This window comes from Nesoenas mayeri (assembly GCF_963082525.1).
Source record: "Nesoenas mayeri genome assembly, chromosome: 5".
In the NCBI taxonomy this organism is placed as follows: domain Eukaryota; kingdom Metazoa; phylum Chordata; class Aves; order Columbiformes; family Columbidae; genus Nesoenas; species Nesoenas mayeri.
Window position 1 is genome coordinate 47,728,013 of NC_137548.1, and position 16,794 is coordinate 47,744,806.

The 16,794-nt window shown below is 43.9% G+C and overlaps 1 protein-coding gene across 1 annotated transcript in view; it reads right to left on the bottom strand.

Moving 5' to 3' along the window:
- PRR5L (proline rich 5 like) overlaps positions 1 to 16,794 on the bottom strand; it is a gene marked incomplete at both ends in the record, with an annotated part of 40,179 nt that overhangs the window by 3,948 nt on the left and 19,437 nt on the right. The window contains 3 exons of the mRNA XM_080345595.1: positions 7,000 to 7,126; positions 8,611 to 8,751; positions 15,858 to 15,949. Of these exons, the coding sequence (XP_080201721.1) occupies positions 7,000 to 7,126; positions 8,611 to 8,751; positions 15,858 to 15,949 (360 nt within the window). The remainder of the gene's footprint in view (positions 1 to 6,999; positions 7,127 to 8,610; positions 8,752 to 15,857; positions 15,950 to 16,794) is intronic.

Here is a 16,794-nt window from a genome sequence, read left to right on the forward strand (position 1 = left end):
TGTTGGGATGACTCCCACAACTGGAGTGCTGCTTTGTTTGGCTATAAACTCTACAGAAGGGAAAGGCAAGGAAGGAGAAGAGGTGGGGTAGCCCTGTATGTTAGGAAGTGTTTTGATTGTTTGGAGCTTGAAGATGGTGACGATAGGGTTGACTGCTTATGGGTAAGAGTCAGAGGGAAGGCCAACAAGGTGGATATCCTGGTGGGAGTCTGTTACAGACCACCCAACCAGGATGAAGACACAGATGAAATATTCTGCAGGTAGCTGGGAGAAGTCTTACAATCAGTGCCCCTTGTTCTTGTGGTGGACTTCAACACACCAGATGTCTGCTGAAAATACAACACAACAGAGAGGAAACAATCTATGACACTCCTGGAGTGTATGCAAGACAACATCCTAACACAGCTAGTCAGTGAGCCAACTAGGGAAGGAGCCCCACTGGATCTGTTGTTTACAAACAGAGAAGGATGCGTGGCCAATGTGATGGTCAGAGGTCACCTTGGGCATAATGATCATAAAATGATCAACTTTTCTGTTCTTGGAGAAGTAAGGCAGGCAGTCAGCAGAACTGATACTTTGGACTTCCGAAGGGAAGACTTTGACTTGTTTAGAAGGCTGGATGGCAGAGTACCTTGGGAGGCAGTCCTGAGGGACACAGGGGCCCAGGAACGTTGGTCTCTCTTCAAGAAGGTAATCTTAGAGGTGCAAGTGCAGGTGGTCCCCATGTGCCGAAAGACAAGCTGGCAGGGAAGAAGACCAGTCTGGCTGAATAGAGAGCTTCAGCTAGAACTCAGGAATACAAGGACAATTTATAAACTTTGGAAGAAGAGGGAGGCTACTCAGGAGGCCCTGAAGTTATGCAGGGAGAAAATTAGAAGGGCCAAAGCTCCACTAGAGCTGAATCTGGCTACTGCTGTAAAAGGGAACAAAAATTGCTTCTATAAACACATCAGCAACAAAAGAAGGGCTAAGAAAAATCTCCACCCTCTGGTGGATGCAGAGGGAAACATAGTGACAGAGGACGAGGGAAAGGCTGAAGTACTAAATACCTTCTTTCCCTCAGTCTCTAATGGTAAGAGCAGTTGTGCTGCAGGTACTCAGCCCCTGAGTGAGAAGACAGGGATGGGGAGCAAAATGAAGGCTACATAATCCAAAGAGAAATGGTTAACGACCTGCTATACCACTTAAACACACACAAGTGTATGGGGCCAGAAGGGATCCATCCAATGGTGCTGAGGGAACTGGCAGAGGTGCTCACCAAGCCACTTTCAATTACTTATCAGCAGTCCTGGCTAACTGGGGAGGTTTCAGTTGACTGGAAGTTGGCAAATGTGACACCCATGTACAAAAAGGTCCAGAAGGAGAATCCAGGGAACAACAGACATTTCAGTCTGACCTTGGTGCTGGGGAAGGCCATGGAGCAGATCATCCTAACATCACATAGCACACACAAGACAATCAAGCAATCAGGCGCGGTCAACATGGGTTTATGAGAGACAGGTCATGCTTAACCAACCTGATCTCCTTCTACAACAAGATGACCTGCTTAGTGGATGAGAGAGAGGCTGTGGATTTTGTGTACCTAGACTTCAGTAAAGCCTTTGACACTGTTTCACACAGCATCCTCCTGAAAAAAATGATTGCTCATGGCTTTGATGGGCATACTCTTCACTGCATAAAAAATTGGTTGGAGGGCCGGGCCCAAAGAGTTGTGGTGAATGGAGTTAAATCTAGTTGGCCCCAGTCATGAATGGTGTTCTCCAGGACTCAGTATTGGGACCAGTTCTGTTTAATATCTTTACTAATGATCGGGAAGAAGGGATCGAGTGCACTCTTAGTAAGTTTGCAGACAGTACCAAGTTGGGCAGGAGCCTTGATCTGCTTGATGGCAAGACGGCTCTACAGAGGGATCTGATTTGCTGCATCAGTGGGCCAAGGCTAGATGTATAAGGTTCAACAAGGACAAGTGCTGGGTACTGCACTTGGGTCACAACAGCCCTATGCAATGCTACAGGCTTGGGGAAGAGCAGCTGGAAAGCTGCTTGGCGGAAAAGGACCTTGAGGTATTGAACAGCCAGATGAACATGAGCCAGCGGTGTGCCCAGGTGGCCAAAAAGACCAACAGCACCCTGGCTTGTACCAAAATAGTGTGGCCAGCAGGTCTAGAGGAGTGATTGTCCCTCTTTACTCAGTTCTGGTGAGGCCGCACCTCAAACACCGTGCTCAGTTTTGGGTCGCTCACTACAAGAAAGACATTGAGGTACTGAAGAGATTACAGTGAAGGGCAATGAAGCTGACTAAGGGTCTAGAGCACAAGTCTGATGAGCTATGGCTGAGGGAACTGGGGCTGTTTAGCCTGGAGAAAAGGAGGCTGAGGAGAAACCTTATCATTCTCTATAACTACCTGAAAGGAGGTTGTAGCATGGAGAGTACTGGTGTCTTCTCCTGAGTAGCAAGCGATAGGACAAGAGGAAATGGCCTCAAGTTGTGCCAGGGGAAGTTCTGATTGAATATTAGGAAAAATTTCTTCACAGAAAGGGTTGTGAAGCAGTGGAACAGGCTGTCCAGGAAAGTGGTGGTGTTTAAAAGGCATATAGATGAGCTTCTTAGGGACATGGTTGGACTTGATGATCTTGAGAGTGTCTTCAACCAAAATGATTCTATGCTAAAAAGTCAGGACATATGAGAAAAAGAAACATCATGGCCATGGCCTGATATTCGCTTAATAGATAAATAAAAATATTCCCATGAGAAAAAAAGTGCGAATTTTATATGTAAACATTTTGTCCTGCTGACAGAGCCATGCCTGATGACTGAGAGATTGAAGTCCACTAAGAGCAAGCATAATATAGGAAGTAATAATATAAAAATATTCCTGCCCAGCTTGGTGACCCTGTCTTCACCTAAACTGGCAAAGATATCCTGAGATCCTTTTCTGCCACATCTTCGGGTGCTGTGATAACATCGTCAACTAATATAATTAGTTACATCAACTATAGGTTTATACACAATGTATGTACTTGTTTGCATGACTGCATACATACACACACTCACTGACTAGCAGACTGAACAAGAGCTGACACACGTCAGTGTTTCAAAGTCTGACTCCATTCAGCTTTTTAATATAATCAGAACCTGAATAGGGAGATTGTAAAAACCTGCTAGTATCTAAGGCAACACCGACGGTAATTCATAAGGCCACACTCTTCCCCTCAAATCTATATCAGAATGGAAACAGGGGCACTGGACCTCCTTCTCATACAAAAAATAAAGCAAGGCTCCTGAGTTTTACTATACTGAAGTAACTACCGTAAACCAGAAACACTGCAATGAGCAGAGCCCAGAACTGAGTGCAGGTTGCAAACCCACCTAGGAATCTGGTCAGACATGCAGGCAGCTTGTGCTGAGGCTCGTGCTGCTGCAGCACAGTTGCTGTTCACTTAAACCATGCAGCTGGTTACCAGCATGAATATATTTATGCTAAAAGCAGACCCATGTTCAGTCAGCATTCACAAGGCATGTTTTTTAAGTAGGCAAGTCATTGATAGCACGTTATCTCCAGTGCATACTTTAGTTTGGAGAAACTAAACTTTAACTCTTCTCCTTCCTTCTTTTCCGTTATAGTCAAGCTGTTGCTTCCTATCCCAGAAATAGCAGCATTTCACCATATTCTTCTTGCCACCATGACCTTTTGAGATGACAGGGTGCTGCTCAGACACCGCTTCAGATGCAGCTGAGTGCAAAACACTTGTAGAAGACAGCAAAAGAGTTAACCAAGTGACAGCAAAGGCCAGTTTTGAAAATTAATGAAATTCCCCTCCATCTCCTCTTATCACACCCTTATCCATCAACTAGGAAAATGCTAGCATTTCACTGGTGGATTTGGAAACCCAACTGTTTAAGTATCTGATTGCCTTTGATAACCTAGACCTTGATCTGTGCCCATCCATGACCATAAAAATTCACAGAGGTTGGGAGAGAGGAGGGAGGAGGAAAGTGGTGGTGGTGTGAAATAAACTAAAGAAGTTAAAGTGCAAACTTTATCTGATGCATCCACAGGTACTATCCAGCTTCCCAGCAGCACAGGAGTGGTCCCATATCCTGCTATCACAGAAAAATGGGTAGGACTCCAGTGAAACCTGCTGGAAGCACATGTGACTGGTGGCACTCAATGGAAGAAGTTAGAAGAATTCTTCATTCTCCCCTCACCAGCAAATGTTTTTCCTGAAGTTGTAGCTGTAAGACGTAGGACTGGGAAAGCTTGTCTGGGCAGTTAAAGGAGGACAGGTGCTGTATCACTAATACAAGAAGAGGAATGGCAGTTTGGTTGCCATCTGTTGAGGCTACTCAGCCTTCAGCTTGACTAAGGAAATAGGCCTGGGTTTTGACTTCTGAATTTACTAAATCAGTTAAGACCTGATAGGTCTCTGCTCATATTTTCTCCTCACAACAGTAGTGGAGACATTCTCATGACATTAAGCAATGTTTTCTAATGCCAACAGTGAGAGCTGCAAAAACCTACAGAAGAGCTGAGGAGCTGCCCTCAGTGGAAGTTTTTAAGAGCAAGCTAGCTGTAGAAATGGCTTACATACAACTGACCTGGTAACAAAAGAGAAAGATGGACACTAAGGAATTTCTCACTGTTTATTCTCTTCAAGAGAGGGATGACTTGACTCTTTTGAAGAAAAAATACCCATAGACTATTTTTGTGCAACAAAATTAAAATCCTTTATGATGAGAATCAGGTAAAATTAGGCTAAACTCTGAACATTCACTTATTGCTTTACTTTTCCTCCTTTACTTTCTCAGCCACAGTCTCTTAAGGGAGCTGTCATGCATAGTTTAATTATACATTTTTATCTCTATTTTGGTGCATTATGGCCGGGAACATAAACTGGGAGGAGGTTTTAAGGTTTCTTTTTTAAGCAAACTCAAATCACCAGTGATGTTTGGTTTAATACATGGAAGGAATAGGGAAAATGTTTTATCTTCTTCCCTATTCCCCATTTCAACATTTTTTCTTAAACAACTGGATCCCTTCAGCATATTCCATCTTTACAATGCAGGTTTTGGCTATTTTAGATAGGCAAAGGAGGAAGGGTGGTAACAGAAGAGCACGTGAGGACCCTGCCCTCCACGAATCCCCTCTGTGAGCTGTCCTGTCCTCTTTCACACCTATTCCTGCTGCACTCCTCTCTCACTTCAAATAAAGTTTAAGATACAGCAGCCTTGCAGGCTGAAGCCTCATGTGTATTAACAGCCATGATCAGACACCTTCAGTCATATTTCTCAACACTTGTTCATCTTCAGCACTCCAGTCCAGAGCGCAGTTGGGTCTCCAGAGCATCTGCTGAGAATGCAAGCACACCCAAAGCCCAACAGTGCATTACCAAAAAGCTACTACAGGGAACCTGCTGGGCTTCGTCAACGTTACAGGTTGTCCAGTGAGAGAAGAAATTAGTTCTGAGAAAGCAAAAAAGTGACAGAAAAAGAGAGAGAGGAAGAGAAAGAAGTTTAAGGAAAATAAACCACCTCCACAGCAGCACTTTGAAAATACCAAGACTATTTGTGGAAAAGTACTGCACTGCTGCCAATGTTGTGTAATGCAAGCACATTTTCTTCCTTTCCTCCTGCTCAGCACGGGGTGGAACAGGGGCAAAATGCCACCCTGGAAATACACACAAAGAAATGACAGCTAGAATTAAAGTAAATACAATTACTTTAAGGCACATAAACTTTACAAGGCTAGTCCATGTGATGATTTTTTTTTAATGACAATAATGCCTTGCTCAGCTGGCTGAAATCCAGAATGACTACTTCAGTATAGGTCAGGCAGCTACCTTTCAAACTATCCCAGCAGCATGCAGATCTCCATAAATAGCAAAGCAATCAAATTAGTCAAAGCTCAACCTTTACAAGGGAACATAGTCTAGATTTAGCCTCACAATCAGGTCTGTAAATCAATGCTGGACTATATAACGAAGTTCACTTGCACAAAAAAAACCCTGTTAATTGCTCATCAACCACAAGAACAAAAACCTGAGCCACAGTGTGCCTAAGGCAATGCCATGAGCTGATTACAGGCACATATCACCTAAGTCCTGATAAGTCCTTCTACTGCAAGACCATCTTTTCCCCTGTGCTGCTAACTAAGGTGTAGTACAAGACAGCTTGTGTGTCTTCAGCTTGCTACAATTTGCATCGAAGAAAAGGCTAAAGCTTATAAAAAAGAGGAATGCTGGAGCTTTCTTTGCTACTTCTCTTTAAATTTTCTTGATTATCAGATCACTATCACTATGTCCATTTCTTAGCTAGCCAATCTCTTCTGGCAGACCATGCGTATAAGCAGAGCTCCCAGACCATATGTGGAGAAGTTTTCCACTGTAAGCCTCCCTTCTATCACCTAGACCCGTTTATCCACCATTTAAAATTCCATTGAAACAAACAGGCAAAACAAAACCAAACCAAACAAACCAAAACCCCACAAGCAAACAAAACAACAAACAAACAAACCAAAACACAACAACAACTTGTAATTCCTCAGAATGAGCATCTGACAGTTTTGCTGTTTGTGAAAGCTGGCTGGTGCAGCAGTGAGCGTGGGAATCCAGGCAGCCAAAAGTGGTCTAGAAAGCAGGGACACAGTGTAGGCAGTGAAGGAGCAGGTGCAGACTCTCACTGAGGTATGAGCAGTATATCAGGCATGGACCAGGATGTTTAAAAATCCAGTCTTTATCGAGAGAGAGGGAAGACTTCACACATGTTTGTATGCAGTCATGGGGCCATAATAGTTCATTCAGTCATGGGAAATAAAATGTCCGTCACAAAAATTTACATTCAGAAACATTAATCAGGACCTTCTAGAGAGTATTTTAGTCTTTGTTTCCTGTCTCTCCTGGAGTCATGAACTGTCTTATTTTCTAGCACAGATGTGCATCACCTCACATTAATCAACCTGTGTATCCCAACAAGAGCTTCTGTATGATGTGCATGTCTTACCAAGCAAGCAGGTGGTACCAGAGAAGCTGTGATCCCCACACAAACACAGGTACGGCGATATAACCTGCTTGACCAGTTCTTCCAGCTGTAGGTAGCCCTCACTCGGGCCAGCAGGCTCATGGACACTCTGAAATTCAAACAAAAAAAGTCAACATTATGCTTACATAGTTTTGAGTAAGGTTTTTAAATAAAGCCTGGGGTCTGTCAAATCTCTCTCCACCAGAATTTCCCAACTATATTGGCAGACCATTTGGAGAAGCACAGCTGATAAACCCAACTGGAGGTTCAGGTGCCATTCAGGTCAACCTCCTTCTTCAAGTCATAGCTGTAACCCTATGGACACTGAGCAGCTAGCTGTCTTTTTTCTGACCAAAGGAAAGGATGGTACAAGGTACGATCACACTGCAGATTTGCACAGTGTAACCACAGCAATATAATTATACCAGGGCAGTTCTACCAGGAAACATCTCTTTGTACAAATGCCTTAACATACCTTGGGCAAAGCACTGTTCTTTTCCTAGGCAGGACTGCAGGAAAATCACCCTCTGCAGTTTGGCTTACAGCTGGGAAGATGGAATGTAACACTAACCAATTTAACAGTCATTTCAGAAATGGTTCACAGCCTTAACTTCCTGCTAAGCCTCAAGAAGCTCTTTTTCCTCAAATACATCACTTTGAGACCCTCAATGCCCTCAAGATTATTTAATTAAAATATTTCAGGGAAACTGAGCTAGCACTTTAGTATCTCCTGCTGTTTTAGTCTGGGTCATTGGGAACATAAGAACAGCAAGAACTCATACAGAAATATCAGCTTAGCCACTTCACAATTTTGGCTGTACTTCAGAAAGTTTTGTTTCCCACCACTCATTATAAGGTACGTTGGAGAAGAAATAAAAGTGAGAGGAACCCAAAGCACCACCTCTAATACAGTATTTTGGAGGGCACTGAGGCTGGGTGATACAAAAGATAAAATAGCTGGTATACTTGGCTGTATTTGGCATGCTTCAAAAATATTTTCTTGAGGTCTGGATAAAGAAGATAGTCCCCACAGAAGGTCTGGTTCTTTTGAGAGAGGCTTTTGGAAGATATATAGCATTTTTGCCTGATGACAAAAGGTATTCCTTCTCTCATGAGCACTGCTCTGTGATTCTGCTCAGAATCCCAGCCAAGGGGCCAGAGTTGGGCAGCCAGCAGCCACAGCTTGTTCAAATTCCACAGTCCACTGTGATGGAGACTCATCTTGTCATTGCAAGGCTGAGAAACCAGGAGAACTAGGGTACAAAGAGGCATTCAAAGAAGCTTAGAGATCAAAATTTGTGTGAAAAAGAGAGTCCTGAGAGTCTTCCTAGCTGGGGAGGAGAGGTACTGAGAAAAATACAAACATCAAAGAGTGGAACCTGTCTCTCTCACAGATTTCCTCACCTGTTTCCAGGAAATCTCAGGACATTCAAATTCAGCTCTAATTTCTACATTTACCACTCCCAAACAAGGACACATCACTTGCCTTTCATCATACCCTCTCTATTGTTCCATTCTCCTTTTCAGGGTTCATATCAGTTCAATGAGGTTGAGATACCCAAGTGGAGTCAAAGAAGAGCAGAGGCTCCCCACCTGCAGAATTAACAGCATCTGGACAATGGAAGCTGGGAGCTTTGTCTGGACCAGAGGAAGAATTTCTTCCAACTTTACTTTTAGCAAGACCAAGTCTCTGAAGCCAAGAAGAGCAATCTGACGGATAGTCAACTCCTGACCCTAAAAAACACAGAAGGCAAAATCCAAGAGTTGGTAAAGGGACATGTGAGCATCGCACCAACACATGTATGCACAGAGACAGAAGGGTTATATCCTCCCCATTGCTGCTGTGGCAAAGCAAGCCCAAGCTGCTCCGGCTGAGGATTCATGGTACTCTTTGATCACTTCCCTCTCGGTCTCTGTCCCACAAAATCCTGAAATGAGTAACACCTCATCTGAGGCACCACTAGATTTGGAGCAAAGACAAAAATGGACCTGTATCTCTGCAAAAGACTACATCCTCATGAAACCCAACTGCCACTCGATTTGGTTACAAACATTCAAAGCCCAGGACAGATGCAGCTCATGCTTTTGCCACTCAGAGATGAGAAACTAGGGAAGGTTTTGTAGGGAATGAGGTTGGTACAGAGTACTCCTTAACTAAGCCTACTTCTGGTCTGTGTTGAATCTTTTTGCTCAACATCTGCACTTTAGACCTTGCTGATATGAGAGAAATCCACAATTCAGTCCATTATAGATTTCAGAATTTAGGCTAGAGCAAAGCTAGTGAGTCTGCTTGTAACAAATTTCATTTTTAAAAGCAACAGCTTTTATTTCCACCACAAGGCACTCTGTGTCATCCCAGTTACTTTTTTATATAAATGACAAAATTGAGCAGGCTTAACAGCTGAAGATGTAGTATTTCTCAGCATATTTGGATTCCATTCAGCATTCTGTTGTTACAGTCTTTCCCTCTGCTATGCTTAACACCTGCACAGCTTTCTCTTGCCCACCTGCAGTTTAGCAGCAGAAATTTTCCTTTCAGCCCTGCCCAGCACTTTCCAGCCTGAAGAGTTTCCCTTGTTCTTCCCAGCATATTAATCTCTGCCCCACAATCTGTTTGGGAACCATTTTATGGTCTCCATAACACACTAAAACATGGCAAATATTTACCTGGAAGGAATTCACAGCAGTTAATCATTAATTCATAATGGGTTTAATGTCATAATTAACAGCATCATCAATATGTAAATACAAATTAAAGGCAATAGTCTGGGGGGCAGTTTGGCCGTAATAGAAGTACTTTTCTGTTTTAAAGCATAACCTAACTCTAGCACTAAACCATGTCCCTAAGAACCTCACCTAAATGCTTTTTAAACACCTACAGGGATGGTGTCTTCACTTCCCTGGGCAGCCTCCTCCAATGCCTGACAACCCTTTCCATGAAGAATTTTTTCCTAATATCCAACCTAACTGGCACAACTTGAGGCCATTTCCTCTTGTCCTATCACTTGCTACTTAGCAGAAGAGACCAACACCCTCCATGCTACAATCGCCTTTCAGGTAGCTGTAGGCAGCAATAAGGTCTCCCCTCAGCCTCCTTTTCTCCAGGCTAAACAGCCCCAGGTCCTTCAGCTGCTCTTCATAAGACTTGTGCTCCAGAACCCTCACCAACTTCATTGCCCTCATCTGTACTCTCTCTAGTACTTCAATGTCTTTCTTATGATGAGGGGCCCAAAATCAAACACAGGATTCAAGGTGCGGCCTCACCAGTGCCAAGTACAGTGGCACAATCACTTCTCTAGACCTGCTGGCCACACTATTCCTGATACAAGCCAGGATTCTGTTGGCCTTTTTGGCCACTTGGGCACACTGCTGGCTCATATTCAGCCAGCTGTCAATCAACACCCCCTCCCCCCGCCCCAGTCCTTTTCCATCAGGCACCTTTCCAGTCACTCTTCCCCAAGACTGTAACGTCACCTGTGGTTGTTATGAGGCAAGTGCAGGACCCAGCACTTGGCCTTGTTAAACCTCATACAGCCCAATGATCCAGCTGCTCCAGTCTCCACTGTATGGCCTTCCTACCCTCCAGCACATCAACACTCCCACCACATTTGGTGCTGTCTGCAAAGTTACTAAGGGTGCACTCAATCCCTTCTTCCAGATCATTGATAGAGATTAATCAGAACTGGCCCCAATACTGAGCCCTGGGGAACGCCACTTTTGACTGTCTGCAAACTGGATTTGGTTTTGTTCACCACAACTCCTTGGGCCTGGCCCTCCAGCCAGTTCTTTCTCCATCAAAGAGTACACTCATCCAGGCCATGACAGGAGAATGCTGTGGGATACTTCTTACTGAAATCTAAGTACACAACATCCACAGACTTACCCTCATCTACTAGATGGGTCACTTTGTCGTAGAAGGAGATCAGGTTCGTTAAACAGGACCTGCCTTTCATAAACCCATGTTGACTGGGCCTGATCATATGGTTCTCTTGTATGTGCTGTGTGATGTTAGTCAGGATGATCAGCTCCATGACCTTCCCCAGTGCTGAGGTTAGACTAAAAGCTCCGTAGTTCCCCGGATCCTCCTTCTGGCCCTTCTTGTAGATGGGCATCATATTAGCCAACTTCCAGTCAACTGGGACCTCCCCAGTTAGCCAAGATCACTTATACATAATGGAAAGTGGCTTAGTGATCACCTCTGCCAGCTCCCTCAGCACTCTTGGGTGCATCCCATCTGGCCCCATAGACTTGTGGGCATCCAAGTGGTGTAGCAGGTCACTAACTATTTCCTCTTGGATCATTGGATCTTCCTTCTGGTCCCCAGCCCTGTCTTCTGGCTCAGGCGGCTGCGTACCTGGAGCACAACTGTTCTGACTACTAAAGACTGAGGCAAAGGAGGTTTTAAATACTTCAGCCTTTCCCTCATCTTATGTCACTGTGTTTCCTTCTGCATCCACCAGTGCATGGAGATTCTCCTTAGCCCTCCTCTTGTTGCTAATATATTTATAGAAATATTTCTTATTGCCTTTCACAGCGGTGGCCAGGCTTAGCTCTAGGGCTTTGGCCCTTCTGATTTTTCCCCCTGCATAACCTCACAGAATTCTTGTATTCCTTTTGAGTAGCCTCCCACTCCTTCCAAAGGTTGTAAGTTCTCTTTTTATTCCTAAGTTTCAGCCATAGCTCTCTATTCAGCCAGGCCAGCCTTCTTCCCCACCAGTTCGCCTTGTGGCACCTGGGGACAGACTTCTCCAGCGCCTCTAAGATTTCTTTCTTAAAGAGAGACCAGCCTTTCTGGACTCCTTTGTCCTTCAGGACTGCCTCCCAAGGGACTCTGCCAATCAGCCTTCTAAACAGGTCAAAGTCTTCCCTTCAGAAGTTCAAAGTATCAGTTCTGCTGACTGCCCACCTTACTTCTCCAAGAAAAGTAAACTCAATCATTTCATCATCACTATACTCAAGGCAGCCTCCATTGCCCACAAGCGCTTCTCTATTTACAAACAACAGATCGACCGCGGCTCAAGGCTCCTTCCCTGGTAGGCCCACTAACCAGCTGTGTTAGGAAGTTGTCTTCCATGCACTCCAGGAGCCTCCTAGACTGCTTCTACTCTGCTATGTTGTACTTTCAGCAGACATCTGGTAGGTTGAAGTACTGCATAAGAACAAGGGCTAGCGATCAAGGAACTTCTCCCAGCTGCCTGCAAAATATTTCATCTGCATCTTCATCCTGGTTGGGTGGTCTGTAACAGATTCCCACCAGGATGTCCACCTGGTTGCCCTTCCCCTTGATTCTCACCCACAGACTCTCAACCCTATCATCACCCCATGTAGTTCCAGATAATCAAAACCCTCCCTAACACACATGGCTACCCTGCGTCCTCTCCTTCCTGGTTTCTCCCTTCTGAAGAGTTTATAGCCATCTAATGCAGCACTCCAGTTATGAGAGTCACCCCACCATGTTTCTGAGATGGCAATCAAATCATAGTTTCTCTGCCTCACGACTTCCAGCTCCTCCTGTCTGTTGCCCATGCTGCGTGCATTCCTATAGATGCACTTCAGCTAAGCTATTGATTCCACTGGAACAGCAGATCGAAGGGCCTCATTAGCACTACCCTCAGATGACAGCATGTCACCCTTGAGTGTGCCTCTGCCATACCTGGTTTCCTCTCCCTTCAAATCTAGTTTAAAACCCCCTCAATAAGTCCAGCTAACTCCTGCCCCAGGATCCTTTTCCCCTTTTGAGACAGGTGCATCCCATTTGTTGTCAGCAGGCCAGGTGTCATGTAAGCCAACCCATGATCAAAAACCACAAAATTCTGCCAGTGACACCAGTCCCACAGTCAGGTATTCATCTGATGGGTTTTCCTGTATCTTTCCTCATCACACCCTGCAACTGTGGGGATAGAGGAGAATATCATGTTGACATTTGCAGCAAAGGATGGTGAACCAACAACAAATTGACTTTCCCATCTACAGGCATAGCACATGAAGAACTACAGCATGCTGAAAGAGATTGGCTAGATGAGCTCTCTTCACATGTTGTGACACACCATATAAACAGGCAGTTTCCTATTTGTAGGAAGAACCCCATCTTGTTATTAGGCTGGCTTGAAATAAAAGCAATTTCTTACTGCACCAGCAGCTCTCTCTGTTGTGGCTTAGGACAGCTTACTCAAATTCTTGGATGTATTTTGGCAGTTTAAATTTACACATTTGTGTAGGACTTAGGGGCCTACAAAGCTTTAAATATGCTGTCTGTTCCCTTTCAGTTCCTCATCCTTAAAATGGCAATACTTCATAGGATCACAGAATGGTTTGTTTTAGAAGGGGCCTCAAAGATCACCTAGTTCCAACCCCCCTCCATCAGCCAGGACACCTTCCACTAGATCAGGTTGCTCAAAGGCCCAGCCAGCCTGGACTTGAACACTTCCAGGGATGGGGCATCCACAACTTCCCTGGGCAGCCTGTTCCAGTGTTTCCCACCCTCATAGTGAAGAATTTCTTCCTTATATCTAATCTCAATCTATTCTCTTTAAATTTGAAACCATTAACCCTTGTCCTATCACTACATGTCCTTGTAAAAAGTCTCTCTCCAGCTTTCTTGTAGGCCCCTACTGGAAGGCTGTTACCCTGTTTCCCTGAAAATAAGACCTACCCTGAAAAAAGCCCTAGCATGATTTTTCAGGATTTTTGAGGATGCTCAAAATATAAGCCCTACTCCAATAATAAGCCCTAGTTACAGTTAATAGAAGTTAATTTAAATAGTGTCCAGGCAGCTACACATGTAAAAAAATAATAAGTTTTGAAGCAAAAATTAATATAAGACCCTATCTTATTTTTGGGGAAACAGGGCATAAGGTCTCCCCAAAGCCTTATCTTTTTCCAGGCTGAACAGCCCCAACTCTCTCAGCCTGTCTTCATAGGAGAGGTGCTCCAGCTCCCTCATCACTGCTGTGGCCCTCCTCTGGACTTGTTCCCACAGGTCCATGTCCTTATGTTAAGGGCCAAAAGAGATGAATGCAATACTCCAGGTGGGGTCTCACAAGAGTGGAGGGGGAGAATCATCTCCCTTGACCTGCTGGTCATGCTTCTTTGATGTAGTCCAGAATGCAGTTGACTTTCTGGGCTGCAAGCACACATTGGTAGCTCATGCTGAGCTTCTCATCAGACAACACCCCAAAGTCCTTCTCCGAAGGACTGCTCTTACTCCATTCTCTGCCCAGCCTGCATTTGGGCTTGGGACTGCCCTCGCCCAGGTGCAAGGCATTGCACTTGGTTTTATTGAACTTTGTGACGTTCACATGGGCCTGACACTCAAGCCTGTCAAGGTCTCTCCCTTCCCTCCAGTGCATCAGCCACACCATACAGCTTGGTGGTGTTGGCAAGCTTGCTGATGGTGCACTCAGTCTCATTGTCCATGTCACCAAAGATGTTAAACAGCCAATAATGACCCCTCAGGTGCACCACTCATCACTGGTCTTCACTTGGACATCAGGCTGTTGGCCACAACTCTGAATGCATCCATCCAGCCAATTCCTTATTGACTGAGTGGTCTGTCCATCAATTCCATGTCTCTCCAATGTAGAGACAAGGATGGGACAGTGTCAAATACTTCCCTAACCTCACAGCTTCTATGAAATATTTTTTAGTGACTCGGATATTGTGACAAGACAAATACAATAAGAAAGCTATGCTTTCAAAGAATCTTCACATCCCATAGTCATGCTTTCACCACTATCACCAAGTTACTTCCAAAAGCTGTACTGACTGTGTGGAAACTTTTGTCCACTTTCTCATTAGAGACATTTAACAGCAGGGGAGCAGATTTTTCTGCTCAGTGGCAGAATTATTGGCATTATTGTATATGACACACAGGTAGTTCGGCTGTTTCCACAGTGCATAGACAGCCACAGTGCAGAAAAAATCCTGCTTAAATAGATTAGGTCACTTCTTGACAGAATTAGTTGCAAAAGGAAAGGAAAGATATTATAATTGTGCAGTTTTACCTGCCAAACACCTACCTTTAAGCATCTGCAGCAAGGAAAGTATAAAAAAATCAATACAGTAGAAAAGTTAGTGTCTGTCTTTACACAAGTCCTTTCTCTTTTAGGAAATGCCAACTTTAATAGGATTAGAGGAAAAGGGCAACCTTTGAGCTTTCAAACAATACAAGGGAAAAATAATTTTTAAAGGTTCTGGAAAGCACGTCTTGTGGAAGAGACAAAAGTTAAGAGGAAGAAGCTAGTATTTCCAAGAACATCAGTCTCCTCATGAAGTACATTTTTCTTTTCCTCTGATGGAAGAAAAGATCAAAACAGGCTGTGGAGGTAATTAGACTGCTCACATGGAAACCTTGACTAAAACTGCATTAAAAATGATACAGCTCAACAGCTGATGGGATATTTAGCTTTCAAAATACCCATTGTAAACAGGTCTTACATAAAGTTGTTCATTCATCCTCTACCCATAGATTTACTTGTGCCCTTTTATAGCTTAAAAAACAACAACAGGGCACAACTGAGACACAGCCCTCCAAAAGCAGTTAGGGTGAGTTAAACACATTTGCTCCTGATCTAGTCTTCAGATTCACCCCTCTGAAGACAAGTTGTTAGTGTTGTCATCTGCACCAACAGAGTCCCATGTACTTAAAAATGGAAGAACTATAAGTACAAATGGGCCAGAGCTTCAGTCTAAACAAGGTATAGTTCAATATTTTCAGTGTTCAAGCTCAGATAAGCACAGACAGAAGGCAAACAAATAGCAATAAATTCAGCCCAAAACACTGTGCTTGCCTTGTAGATTTCAGCAGTCCTGACTGAAGATTGAACTACAATCAAGATTACCTGAACTGGGTAGAATATTGCCTGGAGCGTAGGAAGAGTCTCTGTAAAATAGTGATCCCAGATTTCAGACAGGATATCAATGCGATCCTCACCTAAGTAAAGAGAGATTGCGAACAAGAGCTTTAGTGACAGCGACACTAAAATCAAGTTAACTCTAATTACCCAAGTAAACTCAAATTATTCAAGTAAACTCTAATTACCCAAACAAGAGATACAACCCCACACTTTACATTCACAGTTTCCATCCAAAATTGGACATCACTTGGCTAAGCTTTACGTTAACTGACAGAGTCACAATTGCTCTGTCGCTTACCACAAAGACGACAGCTCTGTTCAAAACATGAGACCAATTCCAACACGAGTGAATCTTCTCTTCAGCTGGACACTTTAACTCCACAGCAAAGGATTATGTAATCTCATAGGTCAGTTAGCATGCTCAACTAGCAAGGGAGTACAGCCACACATTAGCAACTCAATCTGAAAACCAGCAGGTCTCAGCCAGCATCAATTGTTTTGCAGTAACTGAGTCATTCACAAGAGCCCCTTTCAGCATCACCCCACTCCCAAGCATAGACACGGTAGTCAGGACCTTGATGAGCCACAAAGTCACCATCCTCCTCACAAACATGGTACCTGGGAAGATTCCCAAATAAAATCCACCTGTGGCCATCCCTCACATGACTCCGATTCAAACAAATATCCCCAAATTTAAGTGGTTATTTAAAATGAAGGCAGACTAAGTTATGCAACTCATGATTCCTAAAACAGGCATACAACTGTGGTCAACAGCCTGTTATTAACAAAAAGTGCTTTACTAAACATAATCATTTGAATAGACATTTTAAATTATGCTCAAAAGGCTTGACTTATAGAACTCTGTGTTCCTCAGAATTTGGGTCCAAAGTCTACACTTTTTGAGAGATATTCCCACCACAAA